At 42.4% G+C, this 12,602-nt stretch overlaps 1 protein-coding gene across 2 annotated transcripts in view; it reads left to right on the top strand.

Annotated features, from left to right (window-relative positions):
* The first annotated feature begins 1,845 nt into the window (after positions 1-1,845).
* The window catches only part of TEX33 (testis expressed 33), a 28,879-nt gene continuing 18,122 nt past the window's right edge, over positions 1,846-12,602 (top strand). For both annotated transcript variants that reach the window (XM_043969132.1, XM_043969131.1), the window contains exon 1: positions 1,846-2,110. In XM_043969132.1, the coding sequence (XP_043825067.1) occupies positions 2,081-2,110 (30 nt within the window). In that variant the 5' untranslated portion in view covers positions 1,846-2,080. The remainder of the gene's footprint in view (positions 2,111-12,602) is intronic.

Here is a 12,602-nt window from a genome sequence, read left to right as displayed (position 1 = left end):
CAGTGCCTAGCACACTGCCTATCAAGCAACATGCACTTAGTGAGCCCCGCTCATAGTTCATTGGTGGAGTCACACCTTACACTCTGGAAAACAAAAATGGGCAGGAATGTGAAAGCTGGAGGAGCCTGCCCTCGAGTCCAACAGAACACTGAACATTGGGAAAAGGCAGGGAGGTGGATGGCCCTTCTGGCCCTGAGGGAAACTAAGGAAATCGCCTTCACTTTCTCTGACAGGTTGGGTACCTGCAGGGGCTTGGGAAAGGCCTTCCTACTCTCACCCTTGAATCTTCTCGAGGTCTGTTTCTCAATGTGGCTCCTTTTTGAGGATCATAGATTGGGAACTGGAAGGGTCTTTATCTACTTACTTTATAGAAGGGCCTCAAAGGTCCCTTCCAGATCTAAATCTACCATCTAATGACCCCCATTTTACAGATAAAGAAACTGAGGCTCCAATGAGTTAATAAGGCAGGTGGTGAGCCCGTGATGACAAAGCTAGTTAGTGTCAGAGGCTGGATTTGAACTTAGGTATCTTCTGACATAGTGGCTGAATTTGGAATCAAGGAGGCAAATCCTGCCTCAGACACTTACTAGCTATGTGACCCTGGCTAAGTCATTTGATCTCTCTATGCTTCAGTCTCCCCATCTGTATTTTGTTTGCTTTGGTTTTTGTCTTTTTGTGAGGCAATAAGGGTTAAGTGACTTGCCCAGGGTCACACAGCTATTAAATATCAAGTGTCTGAGGCTGGATTTGAACTCAGGTCCTCCTGAATCCAGGGCTGGTGTTCTATCTGCTGTGCCACCTGGCTGTCCCTTTCCCATCTGTATTTTGGATTCATACCATTTGGTGGTCCTGAGGATTCTATGAGAGAATGTATTTTTTTTTTAATTTTCCAAACTAAGCTAAAGATCTAACAAAATGTCAGCTACAAAGGGGCAACTAGGTGGCCCTGGAGTCAGGAGGACCTGAGTTCAAATATGACCTCAGACACTTTACACTTACTAGCTGTGTGACCCTGGACAAGTCATTTAACCCCAATTGCCTCACACACACACAAAAAAATGTCAGCTACAATTATTTTATCCTGACATTCAGTGTGGCACAGCGTATAGAGAGCGGGTCAGAAAGAGCTGGGTTCTGCCTCTGAGTGTGTGACCCTGGGCAATGTCACTTAACTTTTCTGAGCCTCAGTTTCCCCATCTATAAAATGGGAATGATTAAAACTGTAGTAAGAGGCAGTATGGTACAGCATGCTAGAACTGGGTTGAGAATACCAAGGTGGCTGATAATCCACTGAACTTCCCAATGCCCTGGGTGACTCTCCAAGATGATAAGTTGTCAAGAAGGTAAGCATCTACACTCTAAGGTGTTTAATCATTGGGACTTTTCAATTCCAATGAAATCACAAGGCCACTCCCATCCTGTCTTATTCTGGTTTCATCCATAATCAATTAATGTGTGTTTATTTGTTTTGTTTTTTGTGGGGCAGTGGGGGTTAAGTGACTTGCCCAGGGTTACACAGCTAGTAACAGTCAAGTGTCTGAGGCTGGATTTGAACTCAGATCCTCCTGAATCCAGGGCTGGTGCTTTATCCACTGTGCCACTTAGCTGCCCCGTAATGGGTATTTATTAAGCACCGACTATATTCACCAGTTATTATACCAGATGCTGGTGGATGAAGTGGGAGACACACAGTATGTAATTTCCTCTGACCCTTGAGCCCTGAGATTTATTTGTTGTTCAACCTGGGACAAGTCCCTTCCTATCTCTGGGCCTTGTTTCCCTCATCTGTAAAATGAGAGGATTGAGCTTGTTGATCTGCCTCTAAGACCCCTTCCCACTAGATTCCTTGAGCAAGTGATTCCCCAGTGGGGACTTCCTTGGTCATGGCTAAGGCTGATGTCCAAGAAGGGAAGAGTAGCAGGAATCCTTTCTCCTTCCTCAGAGACTTGTGCGCAGATGGGAGCCTTAAGCCTCAGGGAGACCAGAGAACAAGAGGGGCAAGGTGAAGAGGACTGAGTTGGAAGTGTCTGCCATTTCTGCATGAGACAGGGGAACAGTCTCCTCAGATCAACTCATAGTAATGGGGGAAAAGGTCCCTGAACCAATGAAGGTGAGTCACTTCTATCTAATCCTTCTTACCAGGGCTACTCTGGGCTGATTAGATTGGGGACTGATGGTAAGGGGAAAGCCAAGAACTTGCTGGGTGACCTTGAATGGTGGGGGTTGGACTACTTGCACTTGGCCTTGAAAGCTTTTCACAGGTTTCTGGAATGAATCTTATTATCCACCTACACTACATGTCAGAAGTCTATTTTCAGATCTGTTCCCAGGCTCTGTTTCCTTATCTCTGCTTTTTAGAATCCCTAATACCTTCCAGGGTCCAGCTTAGGTGATGGCTCCTCCCTGAGGCCTTCCTGAAACTCCTAAGCTATTAGTGATCACCTCACCCCAAAATTAATTTCTGTAAATTTGGTATTTATTTTCCCATGTTTGTGTTGCTTTCTTCACAGTAAAATTTCAGCTCCTTGAAGGCAGAAGCTGCCATACTTTTGTCTTTGTGTGATCTGTACCCATCTCCAAGCCTGGCACAGAGTGGGGTGCCGATTAAATGTTTTCTTTCCTTTTTTCTTATTGGATCTGTGAGCTCCCCATGGGGCATTGCCTCTCCTAAAGTGGATTCGTGCTTGGTCTCCAATCTCTGGTCTTAGAGTATGGGTTGGGTTGGAGGCTCTGAGAAAAAGGGACTTGACCATGAATAAATAGGCCATATCTCTAGGCAGGGCATCCTAGTTCAGAGGCAGCTCTTGATCCACCTAGAGCAAGACATACACGTACATATATACTTTAACAGATGAAGAAACAGGTTTCTTGTTTGTTTTGTTGTTTTTTGAAAGATGCATGGTTCAAATCCTCCCTATGACACTTTCTAGTTGCGTGACCCCAGATAAGGCACTCACTGACTGCTGTGAACCTCAGTTTCCTAGAATATAAAACCAGAGAGACTCCACTGAGAGGAGAGAGTACCGAGAGTCTAGAACCTGATCAATATAGTTCCCCAAATGGAGAAAGGACTCACATAGAAGGAGAGTTGTCTGACTGCTTATGGGCATGGGTCTTTGATTTTTTTTTTCAAGCGACATAAACCTGTCCTCTTATCTGATGTTTTGTTAGCCTGAGTCCTTTTGGTGTGGAGAAGCAGATGGGAGCAAAATACTGATATTCCTAGGGAAAATCTGAGTGGGAACATGGGAACAAAAAAGTTAACTATTAAAAATCCCTGGGGACTAAATAAACCTTCTAGATATAAATCTATGTCAGAGGTTCCCAAGTTTTTTTCATATGATGGATTTCTTTGGCAAACTAGCGAAGCCTTCTTGGAAAATGTGTTTAAATGCATATAATAAAGTATGTAGGACTACAAAGGAAAGCAATCCCATTGAAATGTTGTTCCAGCATTTCAGTCGTGTCCAACTCTGTGACCCCATTTGGGGATTTCTCAGCAAAGATACTGGAGCGGTTTGCCATTTCCTTCTCCAGCTCATTTTACAGAGTGGGAAATTGAGGCAAACAGGGTGAAGTGATTTGTCCAGGATCAGATGGCTAGTAAAAGTCTGAGGTTGAATTTGAACTCAGATATTCCTAATTTCACAGTGATTTATCCATTATGCCACCTAACTGCCCCCTTTATATTGCACTTCTGTTGTTTCAAAAAACAAACATCAACTTCACGGACCCCAGGTTAAGAATCCCTGTCAATTCTTGGAGTTTTGTCTGTAGGACCATGAGTTACAACTAGAATTAGTCTATGAATTACAACGTGATGTCCTCCTTGTGCTCCTCCTTAACTGCTATTCTTCTGCCAAATTATTTTTTCCCATCAGATTAATCTTCCTAAAGCCCTTCTTTCATTGTACTCATGCCAAGGGCCTCCCTCCCCCCCAAAAAACCTGTCATATTATCTCTTGGCACACCCAGACTAAACTCCTTTGCTTGACATTAGGACCATCTGGTAGCTGGCTCCATCCTATCACCCTGATTTCCCGTACTTCTCAGCCTTACACTCTGTGCTCCATTGGGTGTCTCTATTCTGTCCTACCAGCAGGCTTCCCAGCACCTCCCTCAGAACTTCACTCACCTTCCCTCTTTTGTCCAGAAGGCCTTTTTTCTTTGCAGTGTCGACTCCCCTCCCCCCAATTTGTCTATCAGACCCTTGATGACCCCATGACTGGATTTTGAAGGCCCTTCCAGCTCTAAACAGGATACGTTCTACATTCACACGTGGCCTTATCTCCTTCATCACAGGCTTGTGAAATCAAATACTATAATGGATGTGAAAATGCTTTTAAAATAATAGGTTTGCTTTCATCCAAATTTTTTCTAACCATTGTGTCACTTATGGTAGATTTCAGCTCCCTGTTGTCCTTTGTAAATGCCACCCTACCCAAATCCAAAGATCCCTTTCTTTGGCAGAGAAAACAGAGCAGAAGGAAGACTGAGTGATTCTTTCACCCTTGGCATCATCCAAACCACTCCTAGTAGCAGCAATACCATGTATTATTAGACCTTCCTCTTTTCCTTTTTTCTTCTCAGTTTTCCCTTGGTCTCCAAGGGTTAATCTTACCCCCCCCCTCTTCCACTACCACCCACCTTGCTATATTATGGGATCATAAATTTAGAGCTGCAAGGGTCCTTGAAGATCATTCAGGACAACCCATTTCTTTCTACAATAGGCCTAGAACAGGGCAGAGATTTGCTCAAGAGGGCAGAGGTGATAACTAACAGAGCAGAGAGTGTAGTTCCAAATATTCCCAGCTCCCCTGAAGCTTGGCAAGTTGTTGGAGTCTGTGCCCTCTCTTTGTATCTCTCAAGTTGGTGTCTTCCATCACGTGTAAACAGATAACAGACACCGGCAAATCTTGGCCGCCCGTTTTCCCGTCCAGTTTAGGGGACTTACCAAGTAAGCAGGCTTCAGCCAGCCAAGCAGTGTTCTTCAGGGTTGGACAAAGAGCCAACACGTGGTTTTAGAATAACCCTGAAGTGCTAGGAACTTTGGTGGTGGTTATTCTTTCAAATTTTCATTTCTGTTTTTTGCATTGGAGTCACCTTTATTTCCAAATGCATCCCTTATCTCTCCCCTTGTCCTTTACCTCAGATCAAAGAATTAAAAAGAAAAGAATCAATGATATTAATATTGTTACTAACCAGATACTAACCAAGTCTGATAGTATATGCAAAATGCTCTACACTCATACTTCCCCACCTCTGCCCAGATAGAAGGGGAAAATATCCTTTTCTTTCTGGGTCCACCCAAGCAGTTCTTGATAATTACATGTGATAAGAATGACAATTGGGCAGCATACTTTCTTTTTTTTTTCCCTTTTCTTTTTTTTTTTTTAGTGAGGCAATTGGGGTTAAGTGACTTGCCCAGGGTCGCACAGCTAGTAAGTGTTAAGTGTCTGAGGCTGGATTTGAACTCAGGTCCTCTTGACTCCAAGGCCCGTGCTCTATCCACTGTGCCATCTAGCTGCCCCAAGGCAGCATACTTTCAATGATAAATAGGTTCAAGATATGGCTGGATAAGGGACTATTGTAGAGATCACCGGGCATTCCATTTGTTATCCGGTGATGTTAGCAAGGTGATCAGGAGGCAGGAATCAGGCCAGACTTTGACCACATGCAAGCAGTAACTAGGAAAATGATTGACCCCAATAGAACTGTTATCACTAAGGGTCATTGAACCTTTCTTTCCCCTTTCCCCCAGAGGTTCCTAGTTCAGCCTTAAGAGTCTTACAGGATCAGGATCATAGACCAAAGCTGGAAGGGGCCTTTAGAGATCATCTACTTTGACCCCCTTCATTCTACATAAGAGCGAACTGAGGCCAACAGAGAAATTATTTCCCCAAGGTTACACAGGCAGCAGAATTCTGATTTTTTGCACACCCCCCCCCCAAGCAGTGTCTCCTCCATTTCACCACCCTGCATCTCTACAGTAATACCACCCCTCACCCCTAATCAAAACTAAATGCTTTGAAGGTCTAATACCCAAGCATGGACTCCACAGAACAGATGTGAGAAGGCACTTTTCCCAGTCTGCTTTGCCAAAGTTGGCAACCATAGTTGTAGAACAGTGATCTCCCATAGAAAAGGGGCCACAAAACTCTACATACAGATCCTTCTGTTGCATATTGACTGAAAACCAATCTATGTTTTTATCTATGTTTTGCTGTATTTTCATTTATTTTGCTAAATATTCCCCAATTACATTTTAGTCTAGTTCCAGTCACACTAGGGAGGATTGCTGGCCCCATGTGTTTGACATCTTTGATTTAGGTCCATCCTTTTATCTGTTTTCTCTCATAACCTAGCTAATGTGGAGATGTTTTCCATGACTACTCATGCATAACTTATATTGAATTGCTTGTGTTCTTTGGGGTGGGGGTTGGGAAGGGAGGAAGGAAGAGAAGTCGGAACACAAAGTTTTTTTTTTTTAATGATGTCAAAATTTGTTTTTACAAACAATTTGGAAAATAAAATTCTAAACAGAAAAAAAAAAAGAAATCAGAATTTAAGTGCTCATTTTGGTACTTAACTTACAGACCTCAAGTAAATTACCTAACATCTCTTAACCAGAATCATTTCCATGAAGTGAGTCTGGTGATGACCTTGGAGTCTGGGTTAGAGGTAGTTGAATGTCCCCAGACTTAAGGAGTCAGAGATTGTCAATATGTCTGTTTTTTCTCAGTGGAAACATCCAGGGGGTTGAAAGCAAGGGGAGTTTTGTAGGAGAGTCTTAATCCTTCCTCCTAAATCTCCTTCTGCCTATGTCAGGGTTCTGGATTTTGGGGATATTAGACATGTATTCTATGGGTGACATGCAAAAGGAGTATCTGGTTCCCAGGTCTGGTCTTCAGGACCATAACTCCTCTCACTTGAACAAGGTATTGGAGTGATCCTCATCTGAGTTGGGAAGCCCAGGATTACTTACACTCCAAGTTTTTCTTGTCTGTGTACCAGAAAAGATGGTGATTATAACAGTGCTAGGCTTGTGGTAGGTTAACAAAGGTAAAGTTCAAAAGATCCAGGGGATCATAGATGGACTTCAGAGGTCATGTGGTCGCATTCCCTCATTTTGCAGTTGGGACAACTGAGACCCATGGAAATTAAGTAACTTGCCCAAGGTGTCACACAAGAAATGAATGTCAGGGGTGGGATTTGAACCCAAGTCTGCTGACACCAAAGCCAACACTCTTTCCACTTGATGTATAAGAGTACATTTTATATGGTCAAGTGAGGAGGGGCATGGGAACCCATACACTAAGGGATTCATGATCTTTGCAATGGGAAATGGTTACATATTTCCCACAGAGGTACAGTAGTCTGGAGACAGCAGGTAGACAAACAGAACGAGTCTCCAAACTTCAGGGGTTCTTCTGGGGCCTGCCATCTGTCAGCCTGGACCCTGTAATGCAGCCTTCATATGATGCACTATGGTGAGGAGATGTTAGCATTGTAGGACTGAAAGACTGATGGGGCCCTAGAGCTCATCAAATTCAGTTCATTCGTTTCACATTTGGAATAGTTCAGGCCTTGGGAGGGGAAGGGATTTGCCTGAAGTCATATAAGCAACACAAGTGAGATTTGAACCCAGGTCCTCCTGATTGTAAAAATTATTATTCTGTATCTTAACTGGGGGAGGGGGGGAAAGGGTCTATGAACTTGCTTGTTGATCTTTTAAATATTTTGATAAGTATATTTCAATATAATTTTGTTTCATGCATTTAAAAACATTATTTAGAGAAGGGGTCTGTAGTCTTCAACAGATTGCCAGAGGTGGGGTCCATGACACACAAAAAAGGCCAAGATATCCCCCTTGTGCTCCCTCTTGAGTTCTCTGTGGTCACAATAGACATGGCTGCTGGGGAGTTTCAAGGCTGAAACTCCTAGCTAGTTGAGAGAGGTGGATTGAAGAAGAATGTAAGAAAAAGGCTTTCTCACCCAAAGTATAGGTTAACTCAAGAGGTAATTGTGAGCACCCCATCACTGAAAGTCTTTAAATGGAGGTTGGATGACAACTTCTTAGAAATACTGTAGGAGAGGTCTTGATCTGGTAGCAGCTGGACTAAATATCCTCTATGGACTCTTTTTTTTTTTTTTTTTGGTGAGGCATTTGGGGTTAAGTGACTTGCCCAGGGTCACACAGCTAGTAAGTGTCAAGTGTCTGAGGCCGGATTTGAACTCAGGTCCTCCTGAATCCAGGGCTGGTGCTCTATCCACTGCACCACCTAGCTGCCCCCTCTATGGATTCTTACAACAGCTCTCAGATCTGTGAATTAGCAAGACACAACATAGTCATGTAGACAAGTGATTGATATAATTATAGGAAGATTCCACTAGGAGGAGTAGTAAGGTTGAGTTATCCTGGTGCATTGTGGCCATAATATCAGAGGCACAGTTTCAATGTGTAATCAGTCAATTCAGTCATTCTGTTGGCCTGAGAGACTTACATAGGGTTGGTATACCTTTGTTTGGAGAGGGAGGACGAGAAATTTTTTTCCCAGAAAGTTGAGAGAGGGGATGCCAGCATGTTGTCCAAGTAAGAGTTTGTGTTTAAGTCTTGCTCTTTGTCATCACTTCCAAACAACAAGAAATATAACAAACAGGGCAGAAGAACAATCCCAACAACAAATGGGAGCTAGGAAAAGAACTCATCATAAGGCAGACCTGGAAGAATAACTCACAGAGCCATTGTCAAAAAAAAAAAGAGTAAAGACAAAAAGAAGTTGTAATACAATAAGCAACCATTATAAAGTAAATACTAGGAAGCGATATTTAAACCCCAGCGACAGTGATGAGAGTCTGGAATAATAATGAAACAGCTGCAAAAAACTCCCAAATTCTTAGATGATCCATAAAGAAAGTGATGGAAGTCAGAAGGATGGAATTGGAAGCACTCAAAGAACTTAAAAAAATAGATTACTTAAAGCAAATGATGAAGCGTTTTTCTAAAACAGAAGATTCTCTGAAAAACAGAGTAGAAGGTTTAGAACTCAAAATTGCAGAGGTAGAAGAAAAAAGATCAGTATCAAATCAAAAGACTGTAGGATTAGAATACCTGAACTCTCCACAAGCCACAACAACTAATCTTGAAGATATTTGGAAGATGGCAAGAAACTTTGATGATGATCATTCCTTCAAAAGAGCACAATGAAATTAAAACTCTGACTATCACATTTCAGGAAATAATACAACAATATTGCTAAAAGGTATTGGAAAACAAAGGGCAAAGAACAAATTGATAAGATTCACAGAATTCATCATCTCACCCAGAAACATTGTACAATGCCAGAGTTTCAACATTAAACAAATCTTGCAATCAACCAGGAAGAAGCCCTCTAGCAAGGACAAAGAGCCCAAATTGCACAAGACTATTTCTTATCTCCAAAAAATGAAAGGAAGAATTGGAATGCTATTTCAAAGATCAAAGAAAGTTAGTGCTCCCTCCTGCAAAGTTGAACTTAATTATCATTTAAAAACTCTTGGTTTTCAGCAAAAGGGAGACGTTTGAGTAATCCTTGCTGAAGAAACAAGAGATGAGAATTATATTTGACATGAACATCACCAAACAAAAGGAACTTCAAAAAAATAAACAAGTCCATATAGCATGACCAAAACCCAAGCAAATATCCTTGTTTACACATTTCAAGGATTGGGCAAGGCTTCTGAGCTCTCATACATTTTTTGTGCAATTGAGAGAAAAATCACTGTGTGTGTGTGTGTGTGTGTGTGTGTGTGTGTGTGTGTATGGAGAGAGAGAGAGAGAGAGAGAGAGAGAGAGAGAGAGAGAGAGAGAGAGAGAGAGAGAGATATCCAAACAAAAGTCACTTGAAGAGAAGGAAAGAGAGAGAAGGAGAACTGAATAGTTCTTAGAAAGAAATGTCCCAGAGTTCACTCAAAAGGATGGCCAAGATGAAGTGAAAGGGGGAAGAATCAGAAAGACATTCATATAGAGGATGAGCAAAAGAGGAGACAAAGCACTCCTCCCTTCAAAGTCTTGCCTTGCAGATGACGGAATTATCCCAAAGGGTGAATGAAGCAGAGGAGAAAGGCAGAAGTCAAGCAAAATTAGGTTAAGAGAAGTGAAAATTCATCTAGAGAAGGAGAAAGTGGAAGGGGATAAAAATTCTGAATCCCATGTTTAGTTGCACCAAGAAGAGGATGCTTTCTAGAAGCTTCATGTTGTATGAGGCTCAAAGAGAGAACAACTGTGTGCAAAGATCTAGGGGAGCCTAAAAGGAGAAAGGCTAAGCTGATAAATTTAGAACTGGAAGGGACCTTTGAGGTCATCTAGTCCAATCTCCTTATTTAACAATTGAGGAAATGGATTCTGAGAAAAGTTAAATAGTTTGTCCAAGGTCCTATGGGTAACAAGTAGTAGAAACAAAATCCGAACTCAGATCCTCTGAGTCCAAAGTTAGTACCATCTATACTGTATACCATGTTGGGAGCTTAATGGACTGAATTAATATTTCTTTTTTTTTTTTTGCGGGGCAATGGGGGTTAAGTGACTTGCCCAGGATCACACAGCTAGTAAGTGTCAAGTGTCTGAGGCCGGATTTGAACTCAGGTACTCCTGAATCCAGGGCCGGTGCTTTATCCACTGTGCCACCTAGCCGCCCCCTGAATTAATATTTCTTAGAAAAGGACAATGGACATTCATTTGAAATAAAAGGTGAGGTGATGATCAGGTGAAATAAATCTGAAGTATACTATTATCTGGGAGAGAGGAACAGAGAAACAGACATAGAGAAACAGAGTGAGAGAGACAGAGACAGAAGCAGAGAGGAGACAAAGACAGATAAACTGGGTGGGGGTGGGGAGTGGAGATAGAGACACAGAGTCAATCACAGATACAGAAAAAGACAGAGAAACATATAGACACAGAGAAATCCAGAAACATAGAAAGAGAGGAAGAGATAGAGAGGAGGAAGAGAAGGAAGGAGGGAGAAGGGAAGAATCAATCCACTGGGCTTGAGCTCAGTAACAGGAGGGTGGGAGCAATGTCTGACCAAAGAGACCACAGTCTCATTACTGTAAGTGTACCTGTTGGTACTGATTTAAAAGGGGAAAAAAATAATACAGAGAAGCAGTATTTGGTAGTGTTTAGAGAACTGGGCTTAGAGTCATGAAGACCTGGGTTTGAATTCTACCTCATAAACATACTAACTGTGTGATCTTGGGCAAGTGACGTTACTTCCCTGGCCTCAGTTTCCTCATCTGTAAAATGAGAGAGTTGGCTCAGATGCCCTCCCAGGTCACTTCCAGCTCCAGATCCAGGATCAAATGAATCAAGAGAAGAAACACCCTGGCTGAACTCCTCATACTCTACTATGGTCACATCATATCATTTGAGAAAGAACCTAGGCTTCTGAACCATGTAGAAAAGTGGGTAGCCAAGATGGTCAGAGAACTGGAAACTTGTACTACTTGATAATCCATTAGAAGAATTTTATTTAATCTGGAGAAGAGGAAATTTAGGGGATGATAATGTTTCTGTTCAAAGACTAGAAGAGCTGTCAGCAGAGTAAGGATTAGACACATTTTGCTTGTTTCCAGAGGTCAGAATGAGGAATAACGGCAGATTATTTACTTTTTTTTTTTTTTGGTGAGGCAATTGGAGTTAAGTGACTTGCCCAGGATCACACAGCTATTAAGTGTTAAGTGTCTGAGGCAGGATTTGAACTCAGGTCCTCCTGAATCCAGGGCCGGTGCTCTATCCACTGCACCACCCAGCTGCTCCTCAGATTATTTAGTCTTAAAACAGGGAAATACTTCCTAAGATTCCCAGACATCCCAAAGCAAAAAAAGGCTTCTTCAGGATGTATAGGTCCTATTGGATTATAAGCTGCCCCCTTATTGGAAGTCTTGAGGCTGAAGATCAATGACCATTATCAGATAAATGCTCATTGACTTGCCTTGACTCCATGGCCTCTGCATAGGGTATTCTGTTCTGGTACAGTTTGGGCTAAATGAGCTCTGAGGTCCCTTCCAATTCTGAAACCCTGATTATTCTCTTAGATTAATGAACTGTCAGCCAATACTCCAAATTGCAAGGTTCAGTGAATGTCATGACTGGGTTGCTCCCTTAAGGAAATGGCTCGAGAGCTTGAACCTGACTTTGATTGCTGGGGTGTCTTTTTGCCCAAGTCATGTCATTTCAGTATCAGTGTATTTTTTGGGGGGGGGGGGAGGGGGAAGGCATACAGGACTGCTGCTGAGCTGGGTCAGGGCTCTGCTAGGATGGTCCTGTCAGTGGTACCTACCTGCATCACCAATGGCTTCTGAGGGTCACCCAGGGAGAATGAATTTTTAGTGATAGGAACCCTACAATTCTAGTAAGTTTCAGAGTTATAACTATCCATGGCTAGAAATCCCACACAGATGATGAGAGGTAGCCTGGTTTAGTAGAAAGAGCATGGACTCTGGAGTCAGAGGACCTGGATTCAAATCCTGCCTCTGATACTAACTAACCTATAAGTGACCTTGAACAAGTCACTCAATTTCCTTGGACCTCAGTTTCCTTATCTTTAAAATGATGGGGGTTG

This window comes from Dromiciops gliroides, chromosome 5, assembly GCF_019393635.1.
Source record: "Dromiciops gliroides isolate mDroGli1 chromosome 5, mDroGli1.pri, whole genome shotgun sequence".
In the NCBI taxonomy this organism is placed as follows: Eukaryota; Metazoa; Chordata; class Mammalia; order Microbiotheria; family Microbiotheriidae; genus Dromiciops; species Dromiciops gliroides.
Note: the sequence above shows the minus strand (reverse complement) of the source record. Positions and strands in the feature narration are given on the sequence as shown.